The sequence below is a fragment of the Equus przewalskii genome, chromosome 21 (assembly GCF_037783145.1).
Source record: "Equus przewalskii isolate Varuska chromosome 21, EquPr2, whole genome shotgun sequence".
NCBI classification, from domain to species: Eukaryota; Metazoa; Chordata; class Mammalia; order Perissodactyla; family Equidae; genus Equus; species Equus przewalskii.
In genome coordinates this window covers 10,784,064-10,803,999 of record NC_091851.1, presented here as the reverse complement: position 1 = coordinate 10,803,999, position 19,936 = coordinate 10,784,064, and the positions used below count along the sequence as shown (strand labels likewise).

Below are 19,936 nucleotides of genomic sequence, written 5' to 3'. Positions count from 1 at the left end.
AAACTGAAATGGCAGTCAGAAATATAAGGGAAAAGAAATAATGGAAATACAGAACAACCAGAAAACAAGAGATAAAATGGCAGTATTAAGCCCTTATATATACATAATCACTCTAAATGCAAATGGATTGAATTCTCCAATCAAAAGACACAGAATGGCTAGATGGATTAAAAAACAAAACCCAACAATATGCTGACTCCAGGAAACACATCTCAGCTCTAAAGACAAACTTAGGCTCAGAGTGAAGGAATGGAAGATGATACTCCAAGAAAATGGCAAGCAACAGAAAGCAGGTGTTTCCATACTTATATCAGACAAAGTAGACTTCACAATAAAAAAGATAATGAAGACGAAGAGGGGCAGTATATAATGATAAAAGGGACATTCCACCAAGAGGACATAACACTTATGAATATGTATGCATCTAACACAGGAGGACCAAAGTATATAAAATAACTATTAACAGACCTAAAGGGAGAAATTGACAGCAACACAATAATAGTAGGGGACCCCAACGCCTCACTCACATCAGTGGATAGATCATCCAGACAGAAAGTCAACAAGGAAAAGTGGCCTTAAATGAAACACTAAACCAGATGGACTTATAGAGATATATAGAACATTCCATCCAAAAACAGCAGAACGCATATTCTTCTCAAGTGCACATGGAACATTCTCAAAGACAGACCATATGTTGGGAAACAAGGCAAGCCTAAATAAATTTAAGAATACTGAAACCATATCAAGCATCTTTTCCAACCACAATGCTATGAAGCTAGAAATCAACTACCAGAAAAAAGCTGAGAAAGTCACAAATATGTAGAGACTAAACAACATGATACTGAACAACCATTGGATCAATGAAGAAATCAAAGGAGAAATTTAAAAATATCTAGAGACAAATGAAAATGAAAATACAACATACCAACTCTTAGGGATGCAGCAAAAGCAGTACTAAGAGTGAAATTTATAGCAATACAGGCCTACCTCAACAAATAAGAAAATCTCAAATAAGCAATCTTAAACTATACCTAATCGAACTAGAAAAAGAACAAACAAAGCCAAAATCAGCAAAAGGAAGGAAATAATAAAAATCAGACCAGAAATAAATGAAATAGAGACTTAAAAAAAATAGAAAGGATCAATGAATATAAGAGCTGGTTCTTTGAGAAGATAAACAAAATTGACAAACCCTTAGCTAGACTCACTAGGAAAAAAAGAGAGAAGGCTCAAATAAAGAAAATTAAAAATGGAGGAGGAACTGCAACAGATACCACAGAAGTACAAAGGATTATAAGAGAAACTATGAAAAGCCATATGCCAATTAACTGGACAATCTAAAAGAAATGGATAAATTCTTAGACTCATACAACCTGCCAAAACTGAATCAAGAAGAAATAGAGAATCTGAATAGACCAATAAGAAGTACAGAGATTGAAACAGTAAGCGAAAACCTCCCTAAAAAACAAAGGTTCAGGACCAGATGGCTTTTATGGAGAATTCTAACAACAATCAAAGACGATTTAATACTTATCCTTCTCAAACTATTCCAAAATATTGAAGAAGATGGAATGCTTCTTAACTCATTCCATGAGGCCAACATTACTCTGATATCAAAATCGGACAAGGACACCACAAAGAAGGAAACCTACAGGTCAATATTGCTGATGAACATAGATGCAAAAATCCTCAAAATAATATTGGCAAAGTGAATATAACAATACATTAAAAGGATCATACACCATGAACAAGTGGGATTTGTACCAGGGACACAGGGATGGTTCAACATCTGCAAATCAATCAATTTGATAAACCACATTAACAAAATGAGGAATAAAAATCACGTGATCACCTCAACAGATGCAGAGAAAACATCTGACAAGATCCAACACCCATTGATGATAAAAACTCTGAATAAAATGAGTGTAGAGGAAAGTACCTCAACATAATAATGACCATATATGACAAACCCACAGCCAACATCATACTTAATGGTGAAAAACGGAAAGCCATTCCTCTGAGAATAGGAACAAGACAACGGTACCCACTCTCGTCACTCCTATTCAACATAGCACTGAAGGTTTTGGCCAGGGTAATTAGGCAAAAAAAAAAAAAAAAAAAAAAGAAAGAAAAGGTATCCAAACTGGAAAGGAAGAAGTAAAAATCACTGTTTGCAGGTGACATGATCCCATATAGAGAAAACTGTAAAGAATCCATCAGAAAACTATTAGAAACAATCACCAACTACAGAAAAGTTGCAGGGTACAAAATCAACTTACAAAGATCATTTGCATTTCCATACATTAATAATAAAGTAGCAGAAAGAGAAGTCAAGAATACAATCCCACTTACAATTGCAACAAAAGAATAAAATATCTAGGAATAAATTTAACCAAGGAGGTGAATACTATACACTGAAAACTATAAGACATTATTGAAAGAAATTGAAGAAGACATAAAGAAATGGAAAGAGATTCCATGCACATGGATGGGAAGAATAAACATAGTTAAAATGTCCTTATTACCTAGAGCAATCTACAGATTCAATGCAATCCCAACCAGAATCCCAATAACATTCTTCACGGAAATAGAACAAAGAATCTTAAAACTTATATGGAACAACAAAAGACCCTGAATAGCCACAGAAATCCTGAGAAAAAAAGAACAAACCTGGAGGCATCACAATCCCTGACTTCAAAATATACTATGAAGCAATAGTAATCAAAACAGCATAGTACTGGCAGAAAAAGAGACACACAGATCAATGGAACAGAACTGAAAGCCCAGAAATAAAACCACATATCTATGGACAGCAAATTTTCCACAAATGAGCCAAGAACATACAATGGAGGAAGGAAAGTCTCTTCAATAAATGGTGCTGGGAAAACTGGACAGCCACATGCAAAAGAATGAAAGTAGACCTTTATCTTACACCATACACAGAAGTTAACTCAAAATGGATTAAAGATCTGAATGTAAGACCTGAAACCATAAAACTGCTAGAAGAAAATATAGGCGGTACACTCTTTGCCATCAATCTTAGCAGCTTCTTTTCAAATATCATGTCTACTCAGGAAAGGGAAACAAAAGAAAAAATAAACAATTGGGACTATATCAGACTGAAAATCTTCTGCAAGGCAAAGGAAACCATGAACAAAATAAAAGGACAACCCCCCAACTGGGAGAAAATATTTGCAAATCATATATCCGACAAGGGGTTAATTTCCAAAATATATAAAGAACTCATACAACTCAACAACAAAAAAACAAACAACCTGATCAAAAAACAGGCAGAGGATGGGGCCTGCCCAATGGTGCAGTGGTTAAGTTTGCACGTTTCGCTTCAGCAGCCCGGGGTTGGCCGGTTCAGATCCTGGGTGTAGACCTACACACCGCTTGTCAAGCCATGCTGTGGCAGGTGTCACATACAAAGTAGAGGAACATGGGCATGGATGTTAGCTCAGGGCCAGTCTTCCTCAGCAAAAAGGAGAAGGATTGGTGGCAGACGTTAGCTCAGAGCTAATCTTCCTCCAAAAAAAAAAAAAAAAAAACAGCCAGGGGATATGAACAGACATTTTTCCAAAGAAGATATTCAGATGGCCAAAAGGCACATGAAAAGATGTTCAACACCATTAATTATTAGGGAAATTCAAATCAAAACTACAATGAGATGTCACCCTACGCCTGTCAGACTGGCTATAATTAAGACAAAAAACAAATGTTGGAGAGGATGTGGAGAAAAAGGAACTCTCATACACTGTTGGTGGGAACGCAAAGTGGTACAGCCACTATGGAAAACAGTACAGAGATTTCTCAAAAAATTAAAAAAAAGAAATACCATATGATCCAGCTATCTCACTACTAGGTATTTATGCAAAGAACATGAAATAACAATCCAGAGAGACTTATGCACTCCTCTGCTCACTGCAGCATTATTCACAATAGCCAAGATGTGGAAGCAATCCAAGGGCCCACCAACTGATGAACGGATAAAGAACATGTGGTGTATACATACAATGGAATACTACTCAGCCAGAAAAAAGGAAAAATTGTCCCATTTGCAACAACATGAATGGACCTTGAGAGTATTATGTTAAGTGAAATAAGCCAGACAGAGAAAGACAAACACCATATTATTTCACTCATATGTGGAAGATAAACAAGCACATGCATAAGGAGAACAGATTAGTGGTTACCAGAGAGGAAGGGTGTCGGGGGAAAGGGCGAAAGTGGTAAAGGGGCGCATAAGTATTGTGATGAATAAAAATTAGACTATTGGTGATGAATACAATGCAGTCTATACAGAAACTGATAAGTAATAATATACACCTGAAATTATACCATGTTACAAACCAATATGACCTCAATAAAATAATTTAAAAAGAAAAAGAAACGTTGGGAGGTTTTCTTTTGCTGAAGATTAGCCCTGAGCCAACATCTGTGCCTATCTTCCTCCACTTTATACGTGAGTCACCACCACAGCATGGCTGATGAGGAGTGTTGGTCCGCACCAGGGATCCCAATCCATGAACGCCGGCTGCTGAAGTGGAGTGTGCCGAATTTAACCATTACACCACAGGGCCGGCCTCAGGTTTTCTTTTTTTAATTTAACCATAAAATTATGTTATGGATATCCAGAGAGATGGCTTTGAGGAAGCTTGAGAGACGGCATTCTGGAAATGGGTGCCAAATGAGGTTGTCATAGCATGGCCATCATGGAGATGGTTCACGTTACGGGGACACTGGCAACCACAGTTGGTCTCTTCAAATCTCTTAAAGCATAATATGCCTTTGACTATAGTTTCTTCCAACTACTCTTAATGCAATTCCAGGTCATTTCTCTAAGGTGACCACAAATCCTTGATGGACTGCTGCTCTTCAGCTTCTGTTTATTCACCACCTCCTTAAAAGTGTTCATCAGTATCCAGCAGTCTGGTGTCTATCAACACCAACTTAGTTTTAAACTTCCACTTTTGTGGCACATCCAGCCTTATCACTTGGAGAATGTTCATTAGATGTTACGGATGAAGCATAAGGCAGGAAAACAGACCCCAGTGGGGTGCACAAGCAGAATGGCAAGTCCACCTTCTCAGTAGGAGAGGGTATAAAGGCCCACCAAGGCATAGTGGCCAAGAGTATATGGAATAGAATGTTTCTTAGTTTCAAGTCCCCCAGAAGCAACCCTGAGACAAGGAGTCCAGTGCCAAGTAGCTCATTTGGGAGACACTTCCAGGAAACACAAGTAGGGGAGTTAAGAAGGGTACAGGGAAGGGAAGAATGCTAACACAAGATGTATTAATAAGTTATCTACCACACTGGGCAACTGGAGCCTAATTCCTGTGGGAAATCTCTCAAAAACAGTGTGAAACACATGCCTCAGAATTATCCCACCCAAGGGATAATTAATCCCAAGGGAGCTGGTATATTTATACTCTACTTGTGTCCATCACTTGTTGAGAGATGCTTCTGGGAAGTGCTGACTCCCTGGCACTTCTGCCTGCTGTGTGAAGGGACAGAGCAGCTTTCCATGGTTCTAGAGCAAATCCTCAGGCACAGAGGTGCAGCTATTAGCCTTTAAAAGTTGTCTAGCACACTCTGAAAGGGAGCATCCATGGGCAATGACAGTGGTCTGCTCTAGGGTGCCTGCTGAGCTGGCTTTCATGGGCTAAGACCTTACCACAGTGCCCACTATGCGGCCTGAGAGAACAGAGGCTGGCTGTACTGTCAGCACTGTGAATGCTACAAACGTTTTAGTACAAAATATATATATTGAACAGCATTAGACAAACCAGCATTGCATGGGGAAACAGTAAATGAGGTACTGTGTAACCCCGTAAGTCTGGACATCTTTCTATGATATTACTAAGTGAAAACTGCAGGTTATACAACCCAATTTTGGAGGTTCAATATAACCTCATTTTTGTGTCAAAAAACTCATACAAAATTTATGCACAAAAGGATTCTATAAGGATATAAGCTAAAGTGTTATTAACTGCTGACTCTGGGAAAGTGGGGTTATAAATTTTTTCTTGCTTTTCCTTATTTTCTTATTTTTTGTAACAAGCATGAATTGCTTTTATAACAATGACCAGATTGAAAAAAAAGAGAGACTGCACAATAGTTAAATATAATCTCAAGATTTAAGAATAATCCTAGGGCTTTTCTAAGTCTTCTCTTCTTTACTCCTTCCTTTCCTCCCCTCTCCCTCCATCCAGCGCTTCAAAATAGAGTCACCCTGCTCATCTGCAGGTAACTGGGATACAACACCACCATTCTCAAATATGGGAGAAAAGGAAGAATTAGGCCAAAAGGCTTTTGAGCAGCCAAAAGAGATGTCCTCATGTCCGTAAAGTAAAACTCATCCGTTTTGCTCACAGACAAGCACTTCAGTCTAGCATTTAGGACTTGTTCATAGGCACTTTGTACACAGTTCTAACAGATATTGATATCTGAGTTCAAGTTCACATTTAGAAGCAGCAGTTAAAAGATGAGAAAGGGCCTCCATAGGCAGACACACAGGAGGAGGGAGAAGTGGCAGGACTGACAAGGAGGAGGGCAAAGCCTAGAAAAGGCTGCCACGTGTGTCAGTCAGCGCAGGCACTCCAGCTTCCTTAAGGTGGGACACATGCCCTCTGCCTCCTCACCATTCCCAGAAGATGCCCTATTTCCAAACCCAGAGCAGGATGCCAGTGATGGCCTTGAGGAATCCAGACCAGTCTTAATCATACTCAAGAGAACCAAACATCCAATGCTTGGGCTTTAAAAAGAAATAGAATATAGGCATACAGTTAAGATCATCCACATTAAACGTGGGCACTTTAAAATATAGCTTCAGAAGATAAGGGATATAAGCCAGACTGGGAAATGAGATTATTATCTGTTTCTTTGTACCTTTTCTACTTTTGTGTGAAATAAGATTGATTTTATATCTATCAACCTCCTTTGGTTCCAGTATCTGTTTTTTAACATCTGACCTTATAATTAAGGAACTTATACTACCCGTGACATTTTTGCCTCCATGATTCTGAGTAGCATTTTTTTTCCTCCTGATTTTACAATATTACTTACATTAAAAAAAAATTAGAAATTGGACAATAAAGTCTTAAACTGTTCTTGGAGGGACTGTGCTCTTTTATACTGACTAGTTCTAAAACTCTTCATAAAAGGGGTCTTTAACAAGCCCAAACTTTTAAATATGAATGGAATAAAGTCAAAAGGAGATGAAAGAAATGGCATTCCTGGTGAAATAGGTCAGATGATTTTCAGACTCCAAAGTGTCCTGATAGTTTTACATGATCCAGTCCAGTTCCTGAAAAAACTCTGCCAACAGGTAACAGGTCTTTGAAAGCTTTTGAAGCCAAAGGCTCCCCACCAGCCAGCCCATCTCTTACTAAGTTCTCAGCCTCATTAAGAATGAGAAACAGATACCCTGGCACCAACCTGTCTACGAGAACACAGTGAGACAAATGTAATTGCCTGTACGAGGAATATAAATCAGCAACTCCCAAATCATTCATATTTACACCCACTCCATTTTGGTTGTCTTTCCTTTATAATTTGGCCATACGTCGATGTCAAGTGTATAATTTCATCTGGGGCTTTATCAGTTACCGCCCAGAGCCATGATTATACGCTGCAGGGCACTTCCTCCCCCAGAGTGAGCCTATCTTTAGTATCTGCTTGATAGCCACTTCTTACATATAAAAGGAAAGTCTTGGTTTTCTCATGTGGTTCCAGAATTACTAAATATAACATTTAGAAGCAATTTATCAACTGAAGCCATTAAGCTTTCAGCTGCCACTACAATTTTTCAAAGTAAAGTATTCTTATTCCTTCCTTTTGTTATTTTTATTCAATTGTAAGGGAAATTTTAGGAATTTCTATATCGACTATTCAATAATGTACTAAGTTCAACTTTCACCTTGCTAGTGTTCAACCTAACTACACAAAGATAAGATTGAATTTTCAACAATCAGAGTCACAGCAAAAAGGATAAAAGTGTAATTTCTGGAAGAAGTAACTTTTTACAAACAAAATAAAAAGTGGCTCTCCAATCTAAGATTCAAAAGATAATTTATTAGTCTGAGAAGAGGAGTCACACACTATACCCAGTAATATGCTTCTTTTATTTTTGTGCCTTTATCTTAAAAATATATTTAAACAAGAAACAAAGATAATATTGAATTTTCCCATAAATTTTGCTTTCTTATTTACAGTGTTACATTGTAAATAACATTCCATTATACACAAATTAAGGACTGTGCATTACTGTATGTTCTCTTTACATATTATTTCATAATACAGTACATACAGCTCGAAGCTATGCAGTATTTAAGCTTAGAAAAGCTTGAGGAAGGAAGTACAAACTTTATCAATAAGACTATTATTTAAAAAGGTTCTGACCTTAATTCTCTGCTAGATTGTTTCACTGAAACCATTCTTTGTTAAAGAAAAATGCCCCATATGAGGGATGAGAACAACAGTTTAAGTTACCACAGGATCCACTTAAACTGGTTAGCAAATAAAAACACTTTATTACTTATTACTGTTATTAAATGGAGCACTACCACTGTCAAATCATTTAAACAAGTAGATTTACTCTTCAGTTCACACACATTACATCAACGACAGTTGGTACCTCTTTATGAAATAAAAAATATTTCCTGCAACTTTAGGTTTTACTTGTAAACAGTTAAAGCACACATTTGTAAAGATGATTTAATCATTCCTGGTCTTAGGTTACATGATAAGGAGGAGTTTCTGTTTCATCAAGGGAGAAGCAAGCACACACTCTGATCGCGCGCACGCGAGCGCGCACGCACGCACACACACACACACACACACACACACAGTCCCGCTCACCCGCCAAAGGCCCGCACATCACTAAGAACTAACTACAGCAGCACTAGCGTCGTGAGCAGTGCACAGGCTGCAATAGGAATTATAAAATGAGGAAGATAAAACATCCAACTTGAGTTAAAAACCCCGAAAGCTCAGGTTCTGAAATGTCTCTCAGACGCTTCATGCTCAGCCTGAAGGGTCAGTTCACCGGGCTCTCCAGGCGGCAAACCCCACCTTCAATGGCCACAGACTGTCCTGCCACCGCACCGGGAGGGAGTCTTGAAATGTGAGTCTGCAGAGAGGAAGACAGGAGAACATTAGAAGTGCCAACGTGTGACAAAGTGGAGGACAGGCGAGAGCGTCACAGCTTCTTTTTGCTTCTGAGGATCTACAGACCTTACCGATGGTATCCTTGAAGAGCTGAGAGATCCTGTTTGTTCAAATTTCAGGGAATGTGAACTGAGCACTTACTACAGGCCAAGCACAGCACTAGCACCTGGAGATACGAGGGACCAAGAGAGCCAAGGCCCCCGAGAGCTGAGAACTTACCGTTTAGGCATATTTCAGAACAGTAACGGTGCTAACACCAACCATATTGAGCATATTCCAGTCACCTGAAAACTAATGATTTATAGACATTTTGTCCTCTAAACATTCAAAACAACTGAGAATATTTGATTCATGTTTATACCCCCAATTTACTCCCTCAAGGATCTGAATAACTTACAAAAATTCAGATAATTCAACAATCTAAAGTGAGGTAATGAGAAAAAAGAAAAAGAACTTACAAAATAAGTTAAAGACAAATGTAAGGTTAACACATGAAATTTAGCCTGTTTTGTGCCCATGCTCGAGGCAGACTGCTGCCTCCTGGCTTCCCCCTGGCTTCCTAGTAGCCACGACTGGGTAGGTGGTTTATGTGGTACACAGGATCACAGCCAGCCAATTGCTCAAAGGAGAACAACTGCTCCTGGCACGGAGTCTGGGGAGCCATTTCTCTTGTAGGGCTTCATACACAGTACCTACTCCCTAGCACGTACAGCGGATTAGTGAAGACATCAGTTGTACAACAGGAATTGTGTAGGGCTGAGTGTTACGACACTACTCAAAGGAGGCCAGCCCCAGGTGTAAGACAGTAAAAGGCGTTCCACAAGGGGTCAGGACCACGTCAGCCAGGAATTCCTTCTTTTTTTTGATGGTTTGACTTAATCCAGGGATAGATAAACGTCGGGAGTTTCTAAGAAGAACAGACGAACTGCATATCCTTCAGCTAATCCTCTCTAATTCTGCTTCTCTAAACAAGTCTTCCTAAGGACTGAACTGAGTTGAGTTCAAGTCGCAGAGCGAAGTTCTTGGACACAGCTGGTGAGACGGCCAAGCCAAGGCTGGGACTGACATCCTCTCATGGAACCAAACATGAAGCCAGCATACGTTCAGATGGAACAACAGGTAAGCTCGTTGGTTTGTGTGGTTTGAGGGTGGACACTACTCTTGAGTCTCGCTGCACAAGCCCTATTAGAGTAGTTGACAGAAGTCAACAATTTAGAAAGTTCCAGAGAGTAGAAAATGGTCTCTGGGTACTTAGTTTTTCTTTGTGCATGGCAGGAAGCAACCTGTAACCTATAGGGGTGAGGTCCATTGACTTGGGGTGGAGAGCTGGGCGAGGCAGTCTCTGGTATCTCCTGGGATGCAAGCATCAGTGAGCTCACTCACCAGGCTCATGCCTCTGGGAACCGTGTCACAGAATCTGGCCCTATTATTGCATCTGAGGGTCAAAGTGGGTCTCATCACTTCGATATATTATACGTGAGGAATCCACAGTAAGAAAAATATGTGGACCTTTTGCTTTTTGTGATGCCTCATTAACCTTGTGGGACGAGTTGGAGGAGGATGTGTTGCTTGATTCTGCCACCTAGCAGCCCTTGTCACATCTGGCACAAAAATTTCAAATCCCACAATTCCTAGGGCTCAGTGTTGACGTGGTGACTTTCACTCTTTCAGGAATTCATTAACACAGGGTGAAAGAGAAGTTTCCCCAGGCATCATTCATCTTTTTTTTTTTTTTTTCAAGTCTCCCAAACAAAGAAAAATCCCTGAAAATGTAGAAACCCCTCAGTCAACTTCATCCCTAATCACACTCTTTTCAGTCATGAACACAGGCACGCAGCTATGACAGGGATCACAAATACAGCAGAACTACTGCGGAAAAGATTATGATGCTCCTCAAAAAATTAAACACAGAATTATCATATGATCCAACAATTCCTCTACTGGGTATATACCCAAAATAGGTGAAAGCAGGGACTCAAAAAGATATTTGTACACCAATGTTCATAGAAGCATTATTCACAATAGCCAGAAGATGGAAGCAATTCAACTGTCCACCAATGGGTGAATATATAAATAAAATGTGGTATATACTCAGAATGGAATATTATCCAGCTTTAAAAAGGAATGACAATCTGACACATGTTACAACTTTGAAGACATTATGCCAAATGAAATAAGCAACACAAAAGGACAAATATTGTGATTCCACTTATGTAAGGTAGTCAAATTCACAGAAAGTAGAATGGTGGTGCCAGTGGCGGTGGTAGGTGGGAATAAGGAATCATTGTTTAATGGGTACAGAGCTTCAGTTTGAGTTCTAGAGGTGGATGGTGGTGATGGTTGCACAACAATGTGAATGTACTAAATGCCACTGAACTGTATACCCAAAAATGGTTGAGATAGTGAATTTTGTTATGTATATTTTACCACAATTAAAAAATAAAAGAATAAAGCAGAAATGACTTTCCTACTCGGTCCAGAATAGTTCTCAATTAGATGGCATTAAGAGAAGGGGTTAGCTAGGAATAAATCCGTGATGTAGACCCCCATAGGAGAAACATTAACACCACTGGGTTTTGTTCGCAAGTAGGCTAGAATTTTCCCATTCAGGTTAGTTAAAATATCTGTACCTAAAAGAGAAGCTCACAGGAAAATCCATCCTCATGTTTCGCAGATATTCAGGGAAATCCAATGGGACCTCCTGGCAGGCCTGGTAGTTCAGGTAACAGAGGCAATGGAGAATAAATTAATTTTTAAAAATCAAAGAGTGACCATATGTCCAAGCTGATGGCCTGCAACTTGACCAGGCGGGGTGTTGGTCTTAAAGCAACTGATTTCCTGCTGACCATGGAAAAGACCCAGAACTAGAAGAAAGACATTCCTGTTCCATGGACCCGGGGGCTTGACAGCACTCCCCTAACTTACAAAACACAGACAGCCAATCCAAAGTTATCTCTAACACACCCACCACCACCAAGTTTACGATAGAAGAACTTCTAAATAAATTGAATTAAACCACAAAGTGTCAAGGAGAGTTAAGAAGGAAAAGAAAAAAGGATTGGAAAAGATGATGATGGCCTTGAGATATTTGTTAACAGTACATGGGAAAAATACATCAAAAATACATTTGAGATTTCTACAAATTGAGCTGCTTACATTAAGACAGAAATGCTCAACTAGACAAACCAGTTGTTAAGATTAACTTCTCAGGATTACCCCTTCCCTAAATAATCATCTAGTCTAAAGGCAGATTTTGAAATTACAAAATACATTGGCGTGATCTTGGTGTTGAGAGGAATAAAATGATTAACCATCCAAATGTGAATACTTCACCAGTTTCATCTATCAACATGATCTTCTGACTCATGAGAAAATAAGTGATCGTGGTCTGAAAAAGATCAAGCCAAAATGTATTTGAAGCTTTCTGTGGAGATTTCAATGGAGCATCAAATCATATTATAAACAGTGGGAGCTGTTTAAGAGAATGTTTTATACGAGCGTTTATCTCTAAAAGTTCTTTTAGAGAAGTGGGTTTAAGTTCCTCTTGAGGCTAAAAATAGACCACTTTCTACAATAAACTTGTATGTCAGTATTTAAAAGTGCAATAAAGTATTTTATATTGTCTAAGAACTGTGCAGACTCCCAGATATTCTACAAGCATAAGAACTTAACAAGGCATCTTTAAAACCATTTAAATAGCAATGTACATTTATTGGAATTTACAACTAATGAGAAATAACACATGAAAATGACAGATGAAAAAGCATCAGACTGATCCATTTTGGGTTATCTCCCTCCACTCGTTGCTCCACGCCCCACTCATCACGCCTCTCTAACCATGGTTCCATGTCTCCAATACCCTGTTCTGGTTCTTTCTTAAGGAAAGACATCCTTGACTGGATCCCCTACTCAGTCTAGAAGCTCTGCTTCTAGCTCCTATAGCACCATCCGAGCATTTCTTGTCCTGTGATGGTTTCGGGTTGTTTTGAGTTTTTAGGTCTCTATAACTGAAAGTCAACTGGAAGCAGGAGCTTGTCTTACGCACACCTTTGTATTCCCTGCACCTGTCAAAGGCTTGACACAGAAGGTACACTGTGGAAATGCTGAGTGGATAAGTGACTAAAATATACACTCCAAGGCTATGTTTCTTTTCTTTCTTTCCTTTTTTTTTGCTGAAGAAGATTCGCCCTGATCTAACATCTGCTGCCAATCTTTCTCTATTTGTATGTGAGCCACCACCACAGCATGGCCACTGACAGACGAGTGGTGTAGGTCCGAACTTGAGCAGCCAAAGCAGAGCACGCTACTTAACCACCAGGTTGCCAGGGCTGGGCCTCCAAGGCTATGTTTCTGAACACACAAGGAATCTTAGGGGTTTTAACTAATGTGACTGTTCAGTTTGGTTAAAAAGTCAATCAAACTAGTTGTCATAGTAAAGATTCTTTTTAAATAGATGTTTTTTAAAGTATAGAGCAACTAAATTTTTCCACTTTCCAAGTGATTATGTTGTTAGAATGGAGGTGGAGCTTTAGATTTTTCAGATGCTAACAGCTCCACACCAATGGAACCCCAATGGCTGCCTTGTTATAATTCTCTGCTTTCTTGCTAACTCCCTGAGCAGCATACAGAGATCCTTGAGTTTAACACTCCTCGAAGAACAATAAATTTGTAAATGAAACTGACTATTCAAAGTCAATATTCTTAGGGCTATATCTCTTTATAAAACCAAATACATTGTATAATAACATATTTAGCCTGAAAATTTTAAAATGAGAAAGTTGAAGTAAGAATAAAATAATATAGAAATTATATAATTGCTTGATGTCTTAATCACAATCTAAGTAGTAGCTGAGACTTCCTATCATTCATACTCATGTCTTTAAATCTTTTAAGACCACCTTAGTGACTGCTCTTTTGTGGTTTCTAGGAAAACTACAAGCACACGATTTAATTTTAAAAGTCTCAAAGCCTTTACTTAGTGGTTATATTTTAATCCATCCTTCTACTCTCAGGAGAGTTTCTTGAGATCTGCCACAAGAGTTAAGAGAAGATTCTCTTAAACAAGTTATTATCCGCCTTTAGTGGGGTCAGGAAAACAAAATCTAGACAGACACAGTCCAAAAAAAGCTTTTGGAAATATTTTATTCCTTGGTTTCATAATTCTGAGGGTTTGGTTTTCTGTTTTTAAAAAAAACAGAGAGAGCCTGAAGCAAGATACTACAGTCAAAGCAATACAGGCACTTACAAATAGAACAAACAACATTGGGAAAACGCTTCACCATGGAGAGACTTAAGAAATAGTATTTCAAAACACAGCAGAGGTGTTTTTATCAACTAGCGGCTTAAAAAGTACAGAATACAACAAATTATGTCCAAATTCTAAAGTTAATTTACAGAGGCAATTTATCATAATGGCTACGTGCATAGCACCTCGGGCTGTGGGCCATTTCCTCTTCTTCCTAGATGCATTCCTGGACTGCATTTCCCAGCCTCCTTGGTAGCTAGGTGTGGCTATGTGACTGAAATCAGGCCTACAGACTAAAGTGATATGTGCCACTACCAGGCCTGGCAGAAAATCTTCTGCACCATTCTCCATGCTCCTTCTCTGATGACCCTGAGGCCTATGTGATGTAAGAGCCTGGAACCCTGAATCATAACTCGGAAGAAAGCCTTCAGCTAATCAGAAACCCCAGTTTGGATTTTATGTGAATGAGGAACACATTTCTTATTTTGTTTGAGTAACTCTACAGTTTGGGGTTTGCTTGTTACAGCAGCTGGTGTCATCTTAACCGACAATCGTTCGATTCAGGCCCCTGCAATTACTAGCTATGTAACCTCGGCTGGTTACTTAACTTCTCATGTACTCATCTCTAAAAAGGGTAAAATAGTAGTATTTATTAACAGGTTGATAAGCACTACACAAGATATTGCATGCAATGAAAGCACATGCCAATAAATATTAAATTATTATTATTCAAACAAACACACAGCCATAGAACAAAACATTATGCACCACAATCTCTATTGCAAACTACTGGATATCCCAGAATTGGGAAATTCTATCTGAAAAGTTTGATAGTCTGTAAAAACAGAATGAAATATATATATTTTTTTTTAAATTTTTGCTCTTTGTAGGTCTTACATTTTAAAGATTTTATTTTTTCCTTTTTCTCCCCAAAGCCCACCAGTACATAGTTGTGTATTCTTCGTTGTGGGTTCCTCTAGTTGTGGCATGTGGGACGCTGCCTCAGCGTGGTCTGACGAGCAGTGCCATGTCCGCGCCCAGGATTCGAACCGACAAAACACTGGGCCGCCTGCAGCGGAGCGCGCGAACTTAACCACTTGGCCACGGGGCCAGCCCCCAGAATGAAATATTTTAATGAAAAATTAGCTGCATGCTAAAAGGCAAGGTTGAAGAAAAAGGACATTTTTAGGCCAGTATTTTTGATGCTGCTGTTTTGCTGCTACGGATAAAATAATTAACAATTGCTGAATATTTACTTTGCTAAGGGTTTTGTTTGTATAAGCTTGCTGTATCACTAATCTTCAAAGGCTCAAAAACAAACATAGTTGGGTGCTACAGAGAAAATCACAGTAGTAGAATACTGGCAAATTCTCTTCTAAGAACATGTAACATTGTTGAGAAGACAAGTACTGCCACACGAAATGATTAGAAAACCATTAACAAAAACACAGGACCACGCACTCTAAGGGGAGAATGCTCCAGTGCATGTTTTCCAATACCACCAAGCACTTAACTCAATTCTTTGGACACTGACACTCAGGTGTCCTACAACTGAACTCAATTCTGACACTATTTCCCTAGAGACTGCATCAGATTGCACGAGTTAAGGGCTCAGTCTCAGAAGATTGAACTCCCCCTCCCCCACTCCAGATGCCAATCACAAGATCAGGTCGTCAGCCTGTGCATCTGACCCACTGGCTATAAATCCGAGGTTCCCACCATCCCCTCCTTGGGTTTGATTAATTTGCTAGAGTGGCTCAGAGAACTCAGGAAAACAGTTTACTGACTAGATAACTGCTTTATTACAAAAGGATGTAACTCAGGACCAGCCAAAAGGAAGAGAGGCACTGGACAAGGTATGTGGGGAGGGGCAGAGAACTTTCATGCCCTCTCTCCCCAGCACGCCACTCTCCCAGCACCTCCACATGTGCACTAACTTGGAAGCTCTTCAAACTGTAGTTCAGGGATTTTTTGGAGGCTTCATTACACAGGCATAATTGATTAAATCATTGGCCATTCGTGACTGAACTTGATCTCCAGTCCCTTTCCACTCCCTGGAGGTAAAGGAGTATGTGGCTGAAAGTTCAAACTCTCTAGTCACATGGTTGGTTCCCCTGGCAACCAGTCCACATCCTTATGTAACCGGGGGGCTTTCCAAAGGTCACCTCATTAACATCAACTCAGGTGTGGTTGAAGGGGGCTTGTTATGAATAACTAAACACCCATGGCTCAGGAACTGAGGACAAAGGACCAAATATTATAACAAAAGATGATTCCATTGCTCTTATCAGGAAATTCAAAGGGTTTTGGGAGCTGTGAGTCAGGAACCATAGAGGAAGACCAAATGTATATTTCTTATTATAAATCTTATTTATAAATTATAAATCACAACATCACAGATAGCCAACCACAAATGCCATAAGAAGTCAAGAGAGGGAGAGGATGATGTGGATCAAAGAGTGGAGGAAGACTCTCCAGAGGCCACAGCAGTGGAAGGCAAATAGAACTGGAGGGTAGCAGGACACAAAAATGATGTGTTAGGCCTGAGTAAGGGAGAGCTGACAAGTTTGTTTGGTTTGGGTCACACTGTGTTTTTAACTTTTAAAAAATTAATAGAAAATATTTCAAAATGGGGAAGTTGCGCAAGCATCTTGATTTCTAGCTTCTCTTGAAAAATCTGGCAACCCTTGCATTCTCTCATCTGAGTGACGTATAGCAGCTACCTTTCTTTTTCTGAGGAAGATTCACCCTGAGATAACAGCAGCCCAAACCAATCACAAACAGCCAACTAGGTTTTAAACTATAGCCAATCCAATAATTTCCTTTCTTTGCTTCTGCATTTTCCTTACTTAAGTCTTTCCCCTGACTCCCCTTGGCAGAGTGCACTTCTGTTTGGCACTGCCCAACTCAAATGGATTTTTGCTCAAATAAACTCTTAAAATTTTGAATATGCCTCAGTTTATCTTTAAACACAGGGTTCAGAATAAAAAACCTCCAAAAGCAGCCAATCGCTTTTTCCTCCCATCATTTTTTGTGATGTTAAGAAAGCAGTTTTGTTAGAAGATGGTAAGAGATTAAAGAGGGAGCATGGTTTGGGGAAAAATAGGGGTAGAAAGAAAAGGTATGGCATCTTACTTCTTCATTCATACCAGCCAAAGGCCAATTCTATGTTTAAAAAAGTGACAGCATAAGAGAGACAGCAATAAAAGAATTGTCAGAGCTACTTTTAAACTGCTGATGTAAGAGAAACTCTGAATCTGACGGGACTGGTGTGCTGGCTCTGCTCTGGATGACTAATCTGTAGGCTCATCTGTTTCAAGTCAAATGTACTACATGTAGGATGAGTTAGATCCTTTTTGATTGACACAAAATAAGTACTGCTGTCAATTAATATAATAAAGTTTGCTCAACATCAATTTGACCACTTAGCAGAAAGTTCTCTTCTCAGAGATAATTGGGTATTAGGATAGTGTATTAGTCTGCTAGGGCTTCCAAACAAAATACCTCAGGCTAGGTGGCTTAAACAACATAAATCTATTTTGTCATAGTTATGGAGGTTGGAAGCCCAAGATCAGGGTATCAGTAGGCTTGGTTTCTTCTGTGGCCTCTTTCCTTGGCTTACAGTGGGCTTTTCTCTTTGTGTGCCCCTCCCTGGTGTCTCTTCCTCTTCTAAGGACCTTAGTTCAATTGGATAAAGGCCCCACCCTTATGACCTCATTTAATGGTAATCACCTCTTTAAAGGTCCTAGCTCCAAAAGGAGTCTCCAAATACAGTCACATTGGTGGTTAGGGCTTCAAGATACGAATTTGGGGAGGGTGGACACAATTCAGTCCACAATACATACAGGTCTTAAAGTGATACAGAGTAAACTCCAACAATGCTCCCCCGATATGTTCTGGTCTCCACAAGTTCTCTGAGCTGAAATCCTCCTGATTTCCCCTTCGCTGTTCCTCTCCCTTTCCACTTGCCTCCTCCCTGCCCAGAAAGCTCTTCCATCCAACGTCCCTGCGGCTCACTTGCTCACTTCTACCAAAAATCCAAAATCCACCTTCCAGGAAGATTTACACCGGCCAGGCTACCTGAATTTCACCACCACCACCCACTCTGGCTCAGTGTTTCAGAGATCCTTACCACCATCTAACCACCAATCTATTTTGCTCTTTTATCTTATTCATTGCTTGTCTCTCCCCCTGAGACAAAAGTTCCATGAGGGCAGAGTTTTATCTGTTTATTCATTGCTTTTCCTTCAGTACCTAAAAGACAGCCTGGCACATGGTAGGGGCTCAGTATATTTGCTAATAAAGGATTTTTTTAAAAATGAGAATAGGGTAATGAAAGAAAACAAACTGCAAATTAGTCATTTTATATTTTTTAATTTTATATTTTACAGTTTTTGATTATAGTTTGTAAGTTTGTTACAAATTTTTGAGGAGATTTGTATAAATTAAACAATCAAAATGATATTGAAGTCCTGGACCTTAAAACTCCGAAAATAAAGCCTACATATTTTGCAAGACTGACATAGTATGATCTGACATTATCAGCTCATTCATCTTACACAAGAATTGCACACATATTACCCTCTTTCAGAGAGAGATCACCAGAGACATCAGCAACCTGGCTAGAGGTCAAGTGGGCTCTGTGTGCCTTGTGTGTCCATTGTGTTATGCTGCATTAATGACATTCTGACAAATTCAGCACTAGGAGGAACATGGAAAACACTAGGGCAACATTGTTTACACGGGCATTTCCCTTCTGCAAAGCAGGACTCCAGCCTAGTGAGACATGAGTGCCTCCAGCTCAATTTTACATTATCGTGAGCATCTGAAGAGACAGGTATTCTTCCCTACCATTTTCCCTTCTGTTAACTCTGCCTTATTTTTCAAATTGCTGAGTCATAGGTATTGTTTTTTCCATCTGCTAACAGTGTCACATGAATTTTCTTAACATAGTATGGACTAAGGTGTATCTTTTGTAGAATGAAGATCCATTAGCTGCAGGCTGAGCTTGTCTTCTGTATTTATCGATGTGCTACTGGGGGCATGTACCTTTGGTACGGTGAGATGGCACTGTTGGCTGAACACATCTTATGTCCTTACAAGGGGAATTCTTACCTCTGCTTTCTTTTACTGGCACAAACGTGATAGACCTTAAATGACCAATTCCAGAGAGAAGAGCTGAGGAAGCGTCTGGTTGGTTTTTATTGCTTTGCTTCTATTATGGGCTTTTTTTTTTCTCAATGAGTTGAGTCAGGAGACACCTCCTGCCACCTCATCCTTTTCCCAGAAGTTCCCTGCCCATTGCTTTCAAGAGCTGTCTTTCAAGGAGACACAGCTTGTGAATAAGTATATTCTGAGCATTCTTTGTGTGCAGCAGTAAACCTTGGAATGTAGTTTACTGCTCTAAAAATAGAGTTTGGTCTTCAGACTTCATCCCGAAAGCAGATGTACTTAACTAGTTGACAGTTTCACGTGAACCTGCTTAATACAGTCCAGAGTAACATGTATATTTTATAGAAT

At 39.4% G+C, this 19,936-nt stretch overlaps 1 protein-coding gene across 9 annotated transcripts in view; it reads right to left on the bottom strand.

Moving 5' to 3' along the window:
• Positions 1–8,056: 8,056 nt before the first annotated feature.
• The window catches only part of TASP1 (taspase 1), a 244,064-nt gene continuing 232,184 nt past the window's right edge, over positions 8,057–19,936 (bottom strand). For all 9 annotated transcript variants that reach the window (XR_011530954.1, XR_011530953.1, XM_070588800.1 and 6 more), the window contains one exon: positions 8,057–9,133. Coding sequence is in view for 7 of the 9 variants with exons in the window: in XM_070588800.1 (XP_070444901.1) it covers positions 9,041–9,133 (93 nt within the window). In the remaining 2 variants the exon portion in view is untranslated. The remainder of the gene's footprint in view (positions 9,134–19,936) is intronic.